This window comes from Sorex araneus, chromosome 7 (genome assembly GCF_027595985.1).
Source record: "Sorex araneus isolate mSorAra2 chromosome 7, mSorAra2.pri, whole genome shotgun sequence".
Classification (NCBI taxonomy): domain Eukaryota; kingdom Metazoa; phylum Chordata; class Mammalia; order Eulipotyphla; family Soricidae; genus Sorex; species Sorex araneus.
Window position 1 is genome coordinate 2,910,606 of NC_073308.1, and position 20,154 is coordinate 2,930,759.

The following is a 20,154-nucleotide window of genomic DNA, read 5'->3' on the forward strand; positions in this document are numbered from 1 at the left end:
GGGTTACTCCTGGCTCTGCACTCAGGAATGGCTCCTGGCCGCGCTCAGGGGACCATATGGGATGCTGGGCGGCGTCCAAGGCAAACGCCCTACCTGCTATGCTATCACTCCAGCCCCCAATTTTTTTTTTTTAAACCTGGGACTTTGGTCTTATGATGGTCTTCTGCTCATAAGCCAAATTTGTCTGTTCTTGATGTTATGATGTTTCATCTCCTCCCACAACATCACATAAGTAAGCCGCCACATTTGAAATCAATTCAGATGCAACGTTTTCCTAAAGTTTTCCTTACTTTATGTTCAGCTGGAAGAGGTTTTTCCTTCAGACTTCTTTTCTTGCTAACCCCCCAGTACAGTGTCTACTACAGTGGTGCATACATGAAAACTGAGTACATACAAAAATTCCAGTCTAGAGACCTCTAAGAATATGGAGAAGCTGGAGATCCTTATTGGTTTGTGGGGTTTTTGGTTCTGGGGCCACATGTGGCAGTGCTCAGGGTTTACTCCTGGCTCTTAGCTGGATACTGGGGGTGCACGTATCAGTGTGTATTGGATTGGATGCCTGCCAGGATTTCAACCTAGGTCAACCGAATGGAAGGCAACTCCCGCCCTTTTTAGTTCTCCAGTCTTTAAATCAGGTCTTGCCTGTGGGTTTAAAATTAGTTTAGTGGGCCATTTTAGCTGGTGGGTTTTGTTTTGTTTTGTTTTTAAAGATAGAAAACAGTGAGATTTCTGTTACTTTTACATTACTGTTACGTGTATTGTGAAACTATGGCCAAAAAAAGTTTGAAAGTTGTTCTTACCAGGTAGTGATTGTCAAGGAGGGTAAATTGATGGGTTTTTCACGCACCTGTAATTAATTGGAAACTTCAACTTTTAAAGGTGGACATACCCACATAGATTGAGTTCCTGATAATTCTTTTCAGGTTCTGTGTGTGAAGTGGGAAAGGAGAGAACTTTTACAGATAAACACATTTTCTCTCGGGGAAAAAGAAAATCAAAACTTACTTCAGAGCAAGAGGTAGACAGACAAAATCTGTCTTAATTTCGTCAGAATCTTGAGCAGAGAAACTCTTAGGGATACACCTGAAGCCAGTTCCATACAGCATTCGCCATTTATTTTTACATCATGTTTGAATCCGTTCCTTCTTTGAGTTGAGGCTGCTTTGGTGTTTTTACCTTTCAAAGAATTTGGGTTTAAATGTTTTTAAATTGTTGTATTTATATTACCAGGATACAAAAGGAAAAACTATGTGGGTGTGCGTATGTATATGTAATTTTCGTGTGCTTTTCAGCAAGTTGTAAGTTTCTAAATATTAGTAATCACAGAAAAAGTTTCCTAGAGATTTGAAGGGGGGCAGGGGGAGTGTTGAGATTTAGACATGTTTTTTAAGTTAGGATAGAGAAGGAACCAGTATTGACAGTAAGAGATGGAAATGATCATTTTAGACATGACTGAGTGTTGAAAGTAGGCAAAAGGATATACTGATAACCTTTCAGTATCTGTATTGGAAACCATAAGGCCCAAAGGGGGGAAGGCGTTGGTTGAGAGTGCACCTGCTGGGGGGAGGGGATAGGAAGAAAACTAGGGACATTGGTGGGGGAAAATGTGCACTGGTGAGGAGATGGGTTGGAACATTATATGACTGAAACCCAATCATAAACAACTTTGTAACTATTTCACTGATTTAATTAAATTAAAAATTATGAATTAATTTTAATGTGTTTGGATGCAGTATAGCATGGCCTTGGTATATGTATTGATCAATTTTGATTAATCTGTATATCTATGCAACCACCACTTAATGAAGGTTCAAAGTATTTTTATCACCCCAGAGAGTTCCTCTATTCTGTTCCAGTCACCTTTCCTTTTTAGCAATTTTCTCCACTCTTAGGAAACCACTAATAATCTGCTCTTTGTTTGTAGATGATTGCTGTCTTTTTGGTATTTTATATCAGAAGCACATTCTCATTGTCACACAATTCTTTTTATTAACAAATGTATCATGTTGTGCTGCAGTTAAAGACAAGAGTTTACTTACCTGGCAACAAAACTAGCTGAGAATCTGTTTTCTTTCTGTACTCACAATCTTTCAGGATTCTGTCAACCAGTTCAGTCAAGATTAGCATAAAAACAGAAAGCTGGTTTGTCTGTATACAATGAGCAGTAACTCTCTCCTTGTTTTGTTGATCATGTTTACACTGTTAGCTGATTGAAAAGTAAACCAAAACTATAGCCAGATATTGTTTAATGAGCATTCCATTGGCTTAAGAGTAGTGGATGATTGTCCCAGTATATTGCCCCTATATGCCCCAGGCTGTCCGTACTTTGCTGGGTGGGCATAGTAACCCTGTCATTTAGTTTTGGCTTTTAGACATAATGTGAACTACCATTCCAGTTATGAGTATTAGGGTTGATAATGTTACTAGTTAGATCCTCCAACATTTTAGTATAGGCATTTCCAGACATACAGTTAGGTTGAAAAAAATTTATAGTAGATATATCCTGTCACATAAAGCAGAAATTTCCACTTTAGCTTACTGCTCACTTTTGAGAAAAGAAAGATTCAGTGTCACCCAATTGTGCCCTTGATTACTACCACCCCTTTAAAGGTTTAGTGTCTCTTGGGCATGGGAACGAGTGCCTAATGTTTACCATTGACATTGTACCATGTATACCTTCTCAAATTTTATATCCAACCTCACAGTTCATTCAGTAATTATTTCTCATGTCTTTCAAAGTATATTCTAGGCATCAGTGTGCTTTCTTCTAAAATTCGTATTTGAGGTAAATTTTCATTTCTTACAATATTGTAACACGAGATTCATATCCACTGGAGAAAGCAGTGAAAGAAAGCCTTTCTTCCAGTGCTTTCTTTCAATGCAGTTTTGCAGCTCAATTTTTATGACTATCATTCAGATTTTTAGAATTTATGAAGACCTGGGGGAATATTGAGGGAGAGGACATTTAACTACTTTTATACATAAGCACACACATACCTGGACAACCTCTATCACTTCAAGAACTGACTTGATAGTTTCTATAATGAGGAAGAGGGCATATTCATCTGTGCTTAGAGCTTACTCCTGTCAGAGTTTGGGGACCATATGAGATGCTGAGGATTGAATTGAGATTAACCACACACAGGGCAACCACCCTACCCACTGTACTATTGCTCTGACTCCTAATTTAAATTTCTTAATTGAATCTTTATTCAGGGTTCTTGACTTAGTTTTGTATCTTTCTTATTCTTTGATGATATTAAGTACTTTGGGGGGGAGGGTCCTAGAGATCAAATTTAAGACTTCATACATGAAAAGCATTATCACTTAGCCTGGACTTAGTTATTTTTTACTATCTAAAATTACGTTGTCACGAGACATTACTATTTGATGAAATGTTAAAGCAAAAGTCTACTCTCTTAAAATAGGTGCTGGAGGATGTCCGGGTTTTTGGAATAATGAAGTGTCTGGGATTTTCATTAAATTAACCAAGAATGGGTGGAAGGTAAATGGGATATATATTAAACAGAGATTGATCATGATTTGAAAAGATGATCACATTTCAGTGAGTGAGTCTTGTAATTGGAGTGTATCTTGCAGTCTTCTAGGTTCTCCAGAGAGAAGCTTACTGTGAACAGGATTCTAGATTGGAAGGACTATGGAGCAGTATACAACAAACAGCAATAGTTCAACAGAGCAGATTGTTGTACAGGCTGGACAGATTCAGCAACAGGTAAGGAAGACAAACTTCTAAATATCAACAGTGGAGCTGATAATAGCATTTCCCAACTATGGAATTATTGATGGTACCACCTCCTAATAATATTAAGGCTTGGTGACTTGTGCTGAACTGTCATCTGTTTGAAATTTGAATTTGTTTCTTTCATGTTCTCTGTTTAGAAGTCTCATTTATGACCCTTTAGAATCAATCTGCTTTTCATGGAGATTGGTTTAATCTTAATAAATATGGAAACACCCAAGACTTTACTGATGGAAATTTGGAGTATTTTTCAGTTTGGTTTCTCATCTTTGTTAAGCTAGCTTCCTATTAAGACTTTGGCCACAATAGACAAACTAAGAAGTAGTCAGTTTCTTTGTTCTGTAATATGTACCACAGTGCTTATTCTAAAAGTTGTAGTTTGAAATAAGAATATTTAGACAGCCACACATAGGATAAGCACATGACAAAAAAGAATTCCCTGCTCCTGGTTTACTCCTAAGATCAATTGCTTTTTTGACTTTATGCAGTGTACATTTTTTTTTATCTTTTTTTCTTTGTTTTAAGAACACTTTTTTCTCCCTAGAAGAAATTTATTATGCATCTGTTTGTTATGTTGAGAACGGGAATGTTTTTCTAAGATTGAACTGAGATAACAGACAAATAGTTACGGGGGGGGGGGGGGGGGGTAAAAGAAATTTTAATTGTTAGTTGTTCTGTTGACCAAAGGAAGGAGTTACTCTTGTTTGAAGCTCCTTCCCTGACCTTTCCCTCCACACAGTGCTGTGACTTGGGTGGCTTCCTTTAGGATTTGTTAGAAAGGTAGTTTCACAGGTTTTCTATTCACACCAGTACTTTGGTGGATGAATTCTTGTTCTGTTACAACTTATTATCAGAAGGTATAAAAATAAAGTTGAGCAGCCAAGAGCCAGCGCAACATTTAGAGTGTACTATTCCTGGTATGTGTCCTGTACAGGTGTGATTCAGGCACCTTGGGCTGTAACTAGGGAGGCCTCCAGCACAGTGGGTAGACCCTGGTATTCTTGGTACTCTGGGACCTGAGCAGCATTTTATACTCTGGGCCTTGAGCTGAACCAATGGCCCATTTGCCTGAGAATTGCCAGAGGAGCCCCAGGCTGCCTGAGCATTGTTGGGAGATCCATTAAAAAAAGAGAAAGAGATTAAGGTAGTTGTTTTTAAGGTAGTTCACATAATAAGAGTCATCTTAATTTGGGGTACATAGGAACTTCTACTAAAGAGTATTTGAGTTTGCGGTGATTTTTATTCTTTTTGCTTTCAAGGCCATTAAAATTGTAACTGTTCTTGTGAATTCATTTGAAGAATTAAAAAGAATACTAAAATGGGCAGAAGTCTCTAATGCCTTTTTTAGGAGGGAAGGACTCAAAAATAAGATATGTATTAGAATGACACCTTTAATGTTCCTTTAGAATAGGGAGTATGTTTTCAGTTTTGCTGAGGAGTCAGGGTGAGATAGGCTATTATCTTTAATCCAGCTTTAGCATAGGGTGTCCTGTGTAGGGTGGGACAACTGAGAGAAGACTCCCTTCCATCAGAGGTAAGGTGATCTCATGTCTTGAACTATATAAACATTTTCTTCCTGACACATTTCAAGCTCTTCCTGTTCCTGTTCTAGCAGCAGGGTGGTGTCACTGCTGTCCAGTTGCAGACTGAGGCCCAGGTGGCATCGGCCTCAGGCCAGCAAGTCCAGACCCTCCAGGTAGTGGTGCCCTCTCTGATTCTCTGTAAGCACTGCATGACCTTACCCTCTCCTCATGTCTGTGCTGTTGTGATAGGATCTTAAAGAGGAATGGTGAAGTCAGTTGCATGTCTTTGATGCTGTTAACTTTCCTTTGAGGTTTGTAAGATGCCAGTTTCTTGATGTTTTGTGTCGCCTCAGTATCAATTTTCTGAAAACTATGGAAAACTGCATTTGGCTAGTAAGTTTCTTTGGTAATTCTTAGGAAAGGAATAAAGATGACAAGAAGAAATTCTTACAAGTAGAATTAGAACCTACTTAGATTTCAAGCTGTCTAGTCAGATTCATGGTAAAGCTTTATCACTTTGCTATATTAATAAAGAAAGTACATACACACTAAGTAGACTATATTGGGCTTTCCCCTTTTGTTTTCCCCCTATAAATTGAACAGTTCAGCTGAAAAGCATCCATTGAACTTGGTACTGGTGCTGCCACTGTCATCCCGTTGTTCATCTATTTACTCGTCGGGCACCAGTAACGTCTCCACTGTGAGACTTGTTACTGTTTTGGGAATATCAAATACGCCACGGGTAGCTTGCCAGGCTCTCCGAGACGGGCGGAGGAATGAACCCGGGTTGGCCACATGCAAGGCAAACACCCTACCCACTGTGCTATCACTCCATCCCAAACTTGGTACAATTTTTTTCTAATTGCTGAATCTTATTAATCTCTTTAAATGCTGCCATTTTACTACCTTTGCTGGGGAAATCGTGAACTGCATTATTGCTAGCTCTCCAGGGATTATCCCATACCTTTTAAGTATTATAGCTATATATTATAGCTGCTCTTAGAATTTTTATTTGTCCAATGCAGTTTCCTAACATAGTGTATGACCAAGTTAAATGTGCTAAATTGGGATTATACTTTAGCCAGTTTCTATGTAAATAGGATTAGGAGCATTCAGTCTTTCTTGTCTAATAGAATAAATTTAAGATGACCATTTTTTCAAAGAAATTGACAAGATTTGGGTATCCTACTGCTTTTTCCTCCATTGTTTGTATGTGATTCTAAGTAGGACCTTGAATGTGGAACTGGCATCTAATTCAATAGCTAGTGCTCCTAAGTGTCCTGCTATTAACTGACCCCTTACTGTGATCATTTTACTTTACTCTTTTAGTCCCACCTTGAACCTGCTACACATAATGTTGATGATGAAATATAACTAGTTCCGAACATAAATTAGGCTGAATGAGATTGTAAGAACTCCTAAACCACATTTAAACCTTATTCATGTATTTCATGCTTGCTTCATATTACTGGTGTGTATAACAGTATTCTAATTAACACTTATGTAATGGGAGTGTAACTTGCTCATAACTGTATGGCTTCTTGTCTGATGCATGTCTTCTTGTAATTGTTCATAGTGTTGTAAATATTGTGGGCTCCTTTTTATTTGAAAGAATGGAAGTACTTTATGGAAACCTTTCCCTTAAGTATCTCATTATTTTCAATTTAAAATATATGTTTCAGATATATAGTCTGAAAACTTCCCTTATAAAGCCTTGGTATATGTAGAAAGGGAATTTGATATGGGATGGGGAAGTAAGGAAAGGTAAGGAAGTCAGTCAAACTGTATTGCGAAGTTCTTTAACAGATTTCGATTTTCCTAAAGTCAATTTTCCTAAAGATTCGCAAAATCTTTAGGAAAATCCAGTAGCAATGATGGTGGTGTGAGGGGGGAAATCCCTTAATACATCACCTACTTATTAGGACAGAGTTCATCTTAGTTACTGTTATTGGAAGAGAATTTTTTTTTCTGGTATGAAACGTGAATTATTTTACAAAAGTTTCTATTAAAGATTCTTAAAAACAAAATCTAAAAATGAAAGTTTTGTATCCATAACTTTGTTAAAAATTCTTCATTTCTGAAGTAGCTTATTTTTTCTTTTTCTTTAGGAGCATTTATGAATGACGTATTTTTATATTGGAAAATAAGGTGCTACAGCGCACTCGCCAAGCCATGGGTTCTAGATAGGAGTTTGAGTGTTGGGAGTTTCCTTGAGTGCTCTGTATGTTTTTAGTATTGGTCTGGTTTTTTGGTTTGGGGGGGGGGTTGTTTTTGTTTTTGTTTTTTGCTTTTGGGGTTACAGCCGGCGATACTCAAGGGTTACTCCTGGCGGTGCTCATGGGACCATATGGGATGCTGGGAATCAAACCCGGGTTGGCCAAGTGCAAGGCAAACGCCCTACCCGCTGTGCTATTGTTCCAGTCCCCAGTCATCAATCCTGTTGAAGTAAAAAATAATTGCATGGCTATTGTAGAGGACGGTGTAAGGAACTTCACCATTGGTGGCAAACTGACTAGAAAATATTTCCATGGGGATGTTTGTTGTTTGTTGTTTGTTGTTGTTTTTTAACTAGTTGACTTTTCTTTTTTAAAAAAGAAAAAGAACTTAGGATTCTAGTAAGGTGTGCGTTTTTAACTTATGCTTGAGAAACTATAGGAGAAAGTGTCTTTTTTTTTTTTAAGAAGTTTATTTGAGAAAATGTTTTTACAAAAACTCCCATAGTGGGGCGGGAGCTATTAGCAGGTAGGGCATTTGCCTTGCACGCGGCCGACCCAGGTTCGTTTCCCAGCATCCCATATGGTCCCCTGAGCACCACCAGGGGTGATTCCTGAGTGCAGAGCCAGGAGTAACCCTTGTGCATCGCCAGGTGTGACCAAAAAAAAAAAAAAAACTCCCATAGCTGCTTGCTGCCCACTTCCTGGAGTCATTGTATATACGGTTGAATTTACTCCCTCTAGGGTATTTATAATTTGTTTTCAAACTGCCATCACCACTATGAACTAGCTACCCTTCCATTTGCCTTCCATCCAGCCCTTATTAAATACCGTACCTGGATATTGATCTGAAAGGGCAGATAGCATTGACATTTTAATTAAATGCTATCATGAATTTAGTCTGTGAATATACTTGTATTTATTACTACCTTCCAAACACCAAATTTGATTTTAGTATACCACATGGCATTTAATTGAAGATTGTAGATACTCAGATTTGAAGAGATAATTTAAGCGTGAGGACTTTGAGGTGTTTTTTTTTTTTTTTTCAGGGTCTCTCTTACCTTTTTCTCCTCTAGGAAGGCAGCAGAATATTCCAGATTGTCTTGGTTAAAATCATTTTGTGTTTCGGTTATTTCATTGTTTTGTTTTATTTTAGGTCCAGGGTCAGCCATTAATGGTACAGGTCAGTGGAGGCCAGTTAATCACATCAACTGGCCAGCCAATCATGGTCCAGGCTGTTCCTGGTGGACAAGGTCAAACCATCATGCAAGTACCTGTCTCTGGGACACAGGGTTTGCAGCAGGTTAGTGGTCTAAAAAAATTTGCTTAGAATATCAGATTTGCTATTTTTAAAGAATAATTGTTATAGTTGATGCTACATTTCTTTGCTTTCTACTCTGTATCTGTACTCAGTATTCTACCTGTGCCGTACCACTAATAGAAAATAACTGTACAGAAATTGGACATCTTTAGTACAGACTGAGATCACTGTATCACTGTCCTCCCGAGGTTCGTCGATTTACTCGAGTGGGCACCAGTAACATCCCTATTACATTCAGCCCTGAGATTTTAGCAGTCTCTCCTTACTCATCTTTCCCAACGATTGGAGGCTCTTTCAGGGTCAGGGAGATGAGACCTATTGTTACCGTTTTGGCATATCGAATATGCCATGGGTAGCTTGCTAGGCTCTGCCATGTGGGCGGGATACTCTCTGTAGCTTGCTGGGCTCTCCGAGAATATAGTGTATATATATATACACTATATTCTGGATATGAATACACCACAGGGAGCTTGCCAGACTCTCCCTGAGCGGGCAGTAAGACATAAGACTCTTTTTAGCTTGTCAGTTTCTCCAAGAGGGAGAACTTAGGCTATTAGATGTTCTCCGGGAGTTTGGTTATATATATATATTTAAATTGTTATATATATATATATATTAAATTGTATTAATTATATATTAATGGTTTTATATATATATTAAATTGTGAGCTACTATATATATATAGTCTCTGCATGTTGACGGTTGATGGGATGGGGGGGGGGAGTGGGAGAGTGCAGTGTGCCAGTTTCTGGGTGTGACTGCCTAGCTACTAGAAAATGGGACATCTGGGTGGAAGATGCCCAGTCCTGATCCGAGCAGTCTTGGAGATCTCAGTTCAGGTCCCGAACACTTGGGTTCCTCCGCCGGCTCCCCCATGCATGAGGCTCGTCTGAACTTGTGGAGAGTGGCCCTGAGCATGGCCGTGACTGGGTTCTGGAGGTCCTCAACTGTCAAGGCTCTGCTGGGGGTGGGGGACACAACCCATCCCCTCGGGCCCCAGTGAAGACAGCTGGGCTCAGGGCAAGAGACCGCATCACTCTCTACTGGGAGCTTGGTTTTATAATCTCTGGATGTTGGCCGTTGATGGTATTACATGGCAGCACCAGGGACAGTCTCTGGGTGTGACTGAGATACTAAGCACAATTCTGATATGTGAACAAAATAAGATATTAGACTCCAGTACCACCAAAATACTTTGTTACTGTGTCCTTTGCAGAGACATATAGAATATTAGGGAAGAATATAGTTTGTTTTAGAGGTTGGAATTTGGGTAAGAAATGTTAACTTTTACCCTTTTTTCCATGTAATTTAAATTGTGAGCTACCTTGCAAGTGATGAACAAAAAAAAAAAAGAACATTTAGTCAGAATCCATTGCATGTCTCTAAAGTTATACTTAGAACAGAAAATACAGTTTCACATATTTTAAAGGAACTAAAAATAATTATAAAGCTATAATTTCTTAGGAAATTAGAAAAAGAGCAAAAAGGTTAAAATTAATGAAGTACAGAACTAACAAATTTAGAACAATGTTTAGTTAAAATTTATTCTTTAGGCAAAGCAGTTCAATAAATCCCCTGGTAAGACTTTCAGAAACAAAACAAGTGTTTAAGATACATAAAAAAAAGACATAGGAGATAAAAAGAAGTAAGGATGTTGGGTGCAACAGTATGAAATTAGAGAAATTTTTATCTAAATCTAAGTTGGTGAAAAATTAAGAGTGATTTTAATGCCAGAAGTAGTGTGAAAGAAAGCAAACTTTGTTTTCCAATTTCAAATTCTGAGGTTGTTTTGGGAAGGTTTCTCATTAAATAATAAGCTTTTGACCTCATTTCTGGTAAGAATAGGAAGGGGGAAATGTATGAAGACATTTGTTACAGTATACAGGCAACAACAACAAAGTGATGAGCTGAATGTTCATTAATAAGAATAAGGAAATACTAGGATAAGCTATACTGTATCTGTGGAGCTTTATGATACTGTTCAAAAGGAAAAACTGTTGATTTGTGGGTGGTAATGTTGAAGCGTTTTTGGTTTGTTCTTTAGGACTACACCCAATGATGCTTGGGGTTGGAATGTGGCCCCTACGTGTTTTATATGCATTATCAGCCCTTTGAGCTTTCTCTCATACCTAGTTTTGAAATTGATTTAGTGAAAAATAACAGTTACATGTGCTTTGTGATTTTTATCTTTGTAATGAGCAGCAAAGTTTCCATATGTATGTGTATGTTTATGAGGTTGGAATAGAGGGTGAAGAGTATGTGTTTGTAATTGTTGTAACTGAAAAAATAATGATACTCATTTTCTGAACAGATTGAATGTAGGTTGAAGTGGTTCACAAAATCTAGGATTTCTTTTTTTTTTTCTTCTGTTAAATTTTCTATATGTATTTGAACTTGATTCTTTTATTTTCCAGTAGAATCTTAGGGTGAATTTCTTTGTAATGGGGGAATTGCTTAAATGGTAAGAGCATTTTTCCAAAATAGAGTTGTAATTAGGATTGAAAATAGTTTCCATATTTCTCTGCATGAGACTTAATATATTTTCAGTGTGTGTGTGCTCTTTCATTTCATGCTGCTTTTTTTTTTTTAATTTTTATTGAATCACCATGTGGAAAGTTACAAAGTTCTCAGGTTTATGTCTCAGTTATACAATATTCAAACACTCATCCCTTCACCAGTGCCCATATTCCACCACCAAAAACCCCAGTATACCCCCTGCCGCCCCGCCCCCAACTGTATAACTGATGAATTTCACTTCGTTTTCTCTTTACCTTGATTACGTTCCATATTTCAACACAAAACTCACTATTGTTGTTGGAGCTTCCCCCCAAGAAAGACAGTCCTACTACCAAGGAAGCATTTGATAATTAGTTTTCCATTGCTGAGAATGAAGAGATATGTAGCCCCACTGCTCCAAGTACATAACTCTTCTTTTGTTTCCTTTTTCCTTTTCCTTTTTTTTTTTTTTCCCTCATCCCCCTTCTAGCACCTTATAGTATGGTGGACGCCACGCTGCGTTTCTCCCTGAAAATGGGAAACAACCGGGAAAGAGGGATATTTCCTATTCTCGGCTGGCGTGGGGCTTTTGTTTAGTTCACAGTCCAGAGAAGTGGCTGCTACTTTAATAATCTTCATTGTTTCAACAAAAACCCATTGTTATTATTTGGAGATTCCCCCCAAGTCAGACCTGTTAAAAAGGAACCGTTTCACATTGCTGACAATTATAGATGTTAAGTCCTCGCGGTTTTGGATATCTGTATAAAGTTCAGGGAAAATTCTGCCAGAAATTGCATAGCCCAGCTCACAGTCCCAGTGCATTGCTGTAAGAAGTCTCTGGAATCACAGTCTTTAGGCGCAGAGGGTCCGTTTCACTCTCAGTAGCTCCAAATTTATCTGGGCCGAGGGCGTGCTGGTTACACCCACTTCCCAAGATTCCCCAGGAGCCCCAAGTGTAAAAAACGTATACCTCTGGGTTAGGAGTCTTAGAAGATGGCTCCTGCCATGTGGATGCTGCTGCCGCCACCATTTTCCGTGCAGGAAGACAGGATGGGGAGGGAAGATCCACCACCCCCCCCACCCCTGGGCAGTACGGAGTTGTAGCCCAGTTCACAGTCCCAATGCATTGCTATTAGAAGCTGCGCTGGATGCCCGAATGTCTCATGCTGCTATTTACTTTCTGTCATTTCCTCCTAGGTATTCTTCTCCCCTGTTCTTGAATAGAGGTAAATAGAGATAGCATGATATAGTGGTTTTCAGTTTTTTAAATTAAGGTTTTCAGTCAAATTAAACTGAAACCTGGATACCGGTCCACAGACTGGAAGTTCATAACCTCTGTAATAAACTGGTGGTTGGAAACCACTGTGATAGAGGTGTAGGACCAGCTTGCTGTGAATGCAGTGACCTGACTTTTATTCCCAGGTTTACTATTACTCTGATCTGGGCCAAACTCTCTGCTCAGGTTTTACTCTTGACTATGCTCAGGGATCACTTCTGATTGGCTCAGAAGAGCCTGTGGAGTTCAGGTATTAAATCCATTTTGGCCGCATGCGAGGCAAGCATTCTACCCACTGTACTATAACCTCAGCCCTGGGAAAAATATGCTTTGACATTATATTGAAATATATCCAGAGTACATAAAGATATGTATGTTACTATGAAAATAATGATAGAAAAATGGCTAAAGAATCTGAGATGGAAGATGAAATCCTAATGTGCAATAGCTATCTGAACTCAGGAAATAAATTTGGAAAACAGGATTATTCATTTACTAAAATATACTAGCCATAACTGATTCAGTGTTTGATAACAAAGTAGTTAAAACCTAGGCAGTGGATTCTGGGAAGATAGTAAAATAGGGCGCAATGGCAGAATCTCTGATTCAGCTACAGTAAATCTTGTCATTGACAGGTTCTTAGAAATTATAAGTGAGAGGCTGGAGCGATAGCACAGCGGGTAGGGCGTTTGCCTTGCACGAGGCTGACCCGGGTTCGATCCCCAGCATCTCATATGGTCCCCTGAGCACCACCAGGAGTAATTCCTGAGTGCAGAGCCAGGAGTAACCCCTGTGCAGAGCTGGGTGTGACCCCCCAAAAAAAAATATAAGTGAGAGGATGTGTGAGGGATTTTATGATTACTAGCACAGTATGTGCTGCCCCAAGCCCCTCCTGCGGACATCTACACATGGTTCCTAGAGCAGTTTGCACCTAACTCGCGTGAGTAGGGATGGGCATAATAGATAGACCCTGTCCTCCAAATGTTGGAAATTGCTTACTGTAGCTTCTAATTGTATGTTTCCATTGCGTAAGTTCCTACCTCTCAACCAGAGCCTCCATTCTTTTCTCCCTACTATTCTTTCATATTCCCTTTTGGCACCAAACATTAAAAACTACCATGTTCAAAAGTAATTACATGTGTGGGGAAAATTAGAAATTTAGAAATTAGAAGAAGGTGCATGCCCAGGAAATGTATCTGGCTAAGAAAAAACTTGAGAACACCTTAAGTTTATTCCTTAGGTTGGTAGGAAACAAAAACAGTAATAGCAAATCCTGGAGAATACAATTTTCAGTTACCACATTATTAGGTATAAATGACTGTTTTCAGCAGAAAAAGGCATAAGAAAGCATGTAAAGTTTTTGAAATTACAGCCTATTCAATGGAAAGAAACAAAACATCAAACTGCTTTGAGAAAGATTATTAGTAAAGCACTTTGAAGTAATTGTCATAAAGTTATTCTCAACTAGAAAGATGTGGGAAAACTAAAATAAGATCAAGAAGGTTTTTTTTAAAAACCTTAAAAAAGTGCTAAAATAAATTTTCTAGTGGAAATATCTAAAGATAGTTTTGGGTCGAGAAAAGAATCATGAATTTTAAGATAGGTCAGTGGAAATGACAAAAACTGAGAAACAACTGTATTTTAATTTTTTTTTAATGAGAATATATGGGACTAGTAGGATATCTGTAGATGATCAACATACACATATGGAAGTTGCAGAAATAGAGGTAAAAATATAGAGAGTAAAGAAATAACTTAAATTTTCATTATCTTTATGTGGAATATAAGCATACGCCTTGAGATTCAGTTGGAAGAACCCATTACATTTCATTTATTTGATTTTGGTAACTCTTGGATTGTGTTGAGATAGCAGTTCTTATCCTGTGCTCCTCTCCACAGAGACTCATAACGTGATAGCTGGCTCTTCCCTGAGGGGTGGAAGATGGGACAGTGACAATACTAGAGATGAAAGACAGTCTTTTTGTGACCTATTCTTAATCATTCTCTGTTGGTTACAAGTTAGTCCCTCTTTCCAATACATTATGCGGAAGACTATATATATAAAGGGTGAGGGTAAGAAACATTTCAGAGACTGCTACACATACTTTTTTTAACAGAGGAATTCTAAGGTCTTTAGAAACTCGTACATTTTTATAAGACAGATCCAGTGACTTATGTTTCCAAGAGGAAAATTAGAGAAACTTAATGCAATACTTTGCACCACTTAAAATTAACGAACTAATTATATTTTAGTTGACTGTGAGTTCAAAGCACTGTCAGTTGAAAAGAATCCTGCCACATAGGAATTTTGTAGACATTTGAAAGCAGTGCTGTATAATTCTATGAACATCATGTATAAAATGTTCCAGAAAGTTGGGCACCAGTTTTCAAATTAATAATGAATGACCTTTTAAATGGTAAGGAATTGTTAAAAGCATGAACCAAATATGGCAGAATGTTAATGTGTTGAATCTGTATGATATAACTGCTGAGGGGTATTTATACTATAATCTTTAGTTTGTACGTGTCAGGATTTTGTTTATACAATTATAGGGTGCTCGCATAGAGTTAGGAAAACTAGAATTGTTTTTCAGTGTCGTGTTAAACTTCAAACAAATATAAAGAGAATGGTATGATGAATTCCTATTGGCCAGCTTTAAAACAGTCTAGTTTAATCTGTATTTCTCAAAAATTATTTTGTGTGCATGTGTATGTATTTATGATTCTTTGTCATTTTCTGTTTAAAACATCTTGAGATTTTTTTTAATGTGCATGCTGCAGAAAACAAATCCCATTGGCCAGAGCAATAGTACAGTGAAAATAGGGCATTTACCTTGCATGTGCCTGAACCATATTCAATCCCCAAGCACCCTATATGGTCCCTTGAACCCTCCAGGAGTGATCCCTGAACATAGAGCCAGGAGTAACTTAGAGCTGGGTATGGCCAAAAAACAAAAATTTTTTTTAAAAATCTTTTCTTTTTTAAGATTTTGTTTTATTAAAGCACCAGTGAATTACAAAGTTATTCATCATTGCATTTTTGGTGATACAGTGTTCATCACCGATTCCCTCCACCAGTGTTACAGATTCCTTCTCCTCCATTTATCCCCAGCCTATCATCTTGACAGGCACCTTTTAAATTTGGTCATTAAAGTTTGGGTCTCGTTGGGCCGGAGCAATAGTACAGCAGGTAGGGCGTTTGCTTTGAACAAACAGACCCAGGTTCAATTCCTGGCATCCCATATGGTCCCCGAGCACCACTGGGTATGACTCAAAAAGCCAAAAAAAAAAAAAAATGACGTTTGGGTTTCATGTTTGTTGGCTCTTTGGTTTGTATATTTATCTCTACTGTTCCCTGTAGGATAACATGGGGTTTGTCCTTTTAGCCTTGCTGTAGGGAACTTAGTTTACCTTAGAGCAATGGCCTTTCTGTATGGACACAGGAAGACAGTTAATAATACACTTTGTAACTTGGGAGCTGATGGACTCCAATAATATTTACTCCCGGGCATCTGCTTTCTCCACTCAGTTGCCCTTAGTTCCTAACACCCCAAAAGCAGGGTCCCGATGAGGGACGAAATGGACCCAGGGCAAGCTGTGAGCTACCCTGGCATCGAAATGGGCCAGGCCAAAGAGCCACAATACTCAACTATAAGTTGAGAGCATGGTCATAGACAAATGCTGTCATGATCCAAAAGTAACGACGAGACTGGGACCCTGCTGGGGTTAGGAAGACTAACCTGGCCTGAGGACTGTGGTCTGGAATATATAGTGAATGTCCTCAAGAAGAACCAAACTTTAAGTCTGATATATCTCTTACTGTGCTCATACAGAATGACATTGCTAGAAATATTAGAAGTAAATTTACTATAACTAAATGGATTACTAGCTGAGGAAGGAAGAAAGAGACACCCTGACACACCCTTGTTTGGACCCCACCCTTGAGCGGATCTCCTAGTAATATCAAAATCCTTAGATGAGATTTTGTTAATCTCTGAGAAATGGTCTTACCCTTCTTTGTTGATTTGTTAATGTTAAACCCACCTTTGTGTCACCACCCTATGTAATTTGTTATATAAACTGAGAAGAAGAAGGGGGCACTGACGAGAGACAAGAAGAAGACAGGGGGAGACAGAAGAAGTAGACAGAAGAGACAGAGAAGCAGTCACACGAGAAGACACAGAAGCAGAGACAGAGAGGTTGGAAGAGACCAGAGCAGAGACTGCAGAGACAGGCAGAAGAGAGCACAGTGGCACACACAGAGCAGAGCAACAAGGAGGAGCCGTCCCAGTCTGGTTCTTACACAGTGGCTCGGGAACACCGAGTGCAAGCGGTGCGTGCCTGAGAGCTGCCCCGAGTGCCCACGGACAACAGAACGACACGACACATTCATCGTGTCTCCCCCTCCCGCGCTTGTGCTGCCCTTGTGATTTTTACAATTCCCTAACAACACTGATGTACCTGGATCCTTTATTTTAAACTTTCTGGGCAGTGATCAAAACTCCCCCGTTGTTTCATGACTTATAAGAGAGCATAATAGAGAGCATTCTGTATCTTCCTTATTAGAACATTTTATGCTTTCTAGAAGAATAACACTGACCAAAAGAGGTCAGTGTCCACAAGGTATTCTTTGTGTTCTCTTCACAGATCCAGTTGGTCCCACCTGGCCAAATCCAAATCCAGGGTGGGCAGGCTGTGCAGGTGCAGGGGCAACAGGGCCAAACCCAGCAGATCATCATCCAGCAGCCCCAGACCGCTGTCACTGCAGGCCAGACCCAGGTAACTCGGGCGGGTCAGTTGGCATAGGAGCTTAACCGATTTGGAAGCTTCACATGTGGTAGAAATGGAAAGTAGAGATCATCAAAAGTGTTTTCACAACAGGGTTGTATAATCCATTTCACTTTTTGTGATGTCTTTGAATTAATATTCTAATGTTTCATTTTCTGCAGACACAGCAACAGATTGCAGTGCAGGGGCAACAAGTGGCCCAGACTGCTGAAGGGCAGACCATCGTCTATCAGCCAGTAAATGCAGACGGCACCATTCTCCAGCAAGGTGAGTGTGCTCGGTCGTTTCTGTGGTACTTGTTGGGCTGTCTGTTTCATCCTTTAATCGAAGATTGCTCTAAAATTTAGGCCTCTATTATAGGACATACTTTTTAGTTGAAGGAAAAAGAATTGATTGACCCTGGGACTCCACTATTGCTTTCTGGTGTTATCAGTATATGGTCAAAGTTGGTTAGATTTGTAGGATTTAACTACAGTGGCAGTGCTAGAACATGCTGGTAGCTAGAGTTAGACTAACAAACCGATAAGGGGAGGCCTCCAGATTCTCGTCACGTACTGAAAATTTTTATGGGAATTATAGTTAGAATATCTCCACCTAAATGGAAGTGTCAGTTTCAACAACAGCTTTATTCAGAGATGAAATTAAGAGTTAATAGAATTTTGTTGTTATTACATGGATTATTTACAGAGGAGAGTGCTTTTTCTCCCCGTGCACTGTTTGTGTTCCAGGGTGAATGAATTTGTGCCAGACAGAAGAGGGACTAACTGTATTCCCTTTTTTCTGTGTGCCTGTTTTTTGTTTGTTTTATATTTTATTTTCTTAAAGTTACAGTCCCTGTTTCAGGCATGATCACCATCCCAGCAGCCAGTTTGGCAGGAGCACAGATTGTTCAGACAGGAGCCAATACTAACACGACCAGCAGTGGACAAGGGACTGTCACTGTAACACTTCCTGTAGCAGGCAATGTGGTCAATTCAGGAGGAATGGTCATGGTAAGAAAAATTATCTCTTTAGCTCACTATTCTCACTAATTAAGTTTTTTATTTCTTTATATTTGAAATTTAAAAAAAACTGATAAAGCTTATTTATATTGTCCCAGTAGGATTGCAATTGATCCTTAAAGCATTTAAGAAGATCTACTTTTGCAGTCAGTATTAAAGTCATAATTTGTTTTTCAACGCCTGAAATTATTCTTAGGTCTGGGAATTTAGTAGTGAATAAATACGTGAATATAATATTTGCTTTCCTGTGGCCTTTCTTAAAATTCAAGTAATGAAGGGTAGACCACTAGTTAGGAAGTGGGAGATATTTTTCCAGTACTGGAGAAAGCAAGTCATAAGTTGATGAGAAAAATTATGATTAATCAAGAAACAAAGTATAACATTGAATGTGTTGGATAAAGGGGAGATTGTTGGCTGTGTGAGTTTAAACTTCCAGAATGGTGTCAGCCAAGGATGTAGCTCAGTGGTAAGGCCTAGATTTGATATTTGGCATTGCCATAAAACAAAACACGACCATCCAATTAGAAAGGATGTACAATTTTCACTATTGTACAATAGTGAAAACCAGAAAATCAGCAGTGGGTGGTAGAAATCTGCACTAAGGGGGAGGGAGGAACCTCACTACCAGAAGAGACAGAGCAGATTTAAAGTTGGGAAGAGGGTCGGGCACAGGAAAATTTGTCTTGGATTGCATAATTATTTAAATCATTTAGGTAACTATAGTCAGTAGTATTTTATGGACCTTACTACTTATTGTCATACAATTACTCTTCCTAACCATTAGATGGCAGCACATGCTAGAAAGTAGAGACATGGAGAATTTGAACCTGGGGTGACATTTTTCATTTTGTTCCCTGAATGCACAGAGACTCCCCTTCTAGAGTCATCTGGAATATATACTTAATATACATAGCTTTCATGTTGAAAAGATAGCACAATGGCCAACTCAGGTTTGATCCTCAACACAGGTATGGTATACCCTCAGGTATGGTATACCTGAGTACAGCTAGGTATGGCCCAAAATGTCCCCACCTCCAAATATCAATCATTGGTGTAAATGTTTATGGCAATCTGCATTTAACTAACTGCCCTATACAAGCTAGGTACTGTAGTATCCAGGAAATTAAATTTATGGTGAGTGTAAAGTTACTTTCTGTATCTCCATTCCACTATTTAATAAAGTCTGCTTTTTTTCTTCACAAAGATGGTGCCTGGTGCTGGCTCAGTACCTGCTATCCAACGAATCCCTCTACCTGGTGCAGAAATGCTTGAAGAAGAGCCTCTCTATGTGAATGCCAAACAGTACCACCGTATACTAAAAAGGAGGCAAGCCCGGGCTAAATTAGAGGCAGAAGGAAAAATTCCAAAGGAAAGAAGGGTATGTCTAGCATTCGATGGATATAGAAAGAGAACAGCATAGTTCTACTTTTAAAAATACCTTTAATGGTTTGCTTCCTTCAGTATGTTTCAGCAATCAGAATCAGATAGCCATCACCAATTGTGAAAGTTCTCATTCTTTACTGTTGTTGTATACCACTACAACTCTTAACAAAAACTACTGAGCTTAAAGCTACATTTTTTTTCCCCTGCAAAAAAGTCAGTGACAAAATTTAATTTCCTGAGCTGATAATATTGGCACAATCCTTAAGATCTGTTTTCCAGTTTTAATACTGTTTGCCATAGTCCAGAGGAGTTCCTTGGCCACTAGCATAGGAGAAAAGGTGAGCAAAAAATGTGCCATTCTTTCCGGAAAAATTCCAGGAACATATATAT

At 38.8% G+C, this 20,154-nt stretch overlaps 1 protein-coding gene across 6 annotated transcripts in view; it reads left to right on the forward strand.

Annotated features, from left to right (window-relative positions):
• Positions 1-20,154, forward strand: part of NFYA (nuclear transcription factor Y subunit alpha) — a 36,915-nt gene that overhangs the window by 1,806 nt on the left and 14,955 nt on the right. For 2 of the 6 annotated variants that reach the window (XM_004621348.2, XM_055144352.1), the window contains exons 2-8: positions 3,601-3,733; positions 5,373-5,459; positions 8,656-8,802; positions 17,240-17,371; positions 17,542-17,647; positions 18,206-18,372; positions 19,586-19,759. In XM_004621348.2, coding sequence (XP_004621405.1) covers positions 3,659-3,733; positions 5,373-5,459; positions 8,656-8,802; positions 17,240-17,371; positions 17,542-17,647; positions 18,206-18,372; positions 19,586-19,759 — 888 coding nt within the window. In that variant the 5' untranslated portion in view covers positions 3,601-3,658. The remainder of the gene's footprint in view (positions 1-3,600; positions 3,734-5,372; positions 5,460-8,655; positions 8,803-17,239; positions 17,372-17,541; positions 17,648-18,205; positions 18,373-19,585; positions 19,760-20,154) is intronic. The other 4 variants (XM_055144353.1, XM_055144355.1, XM_004621347.2 and 1 more) reach the window with 4 other exon arrangements.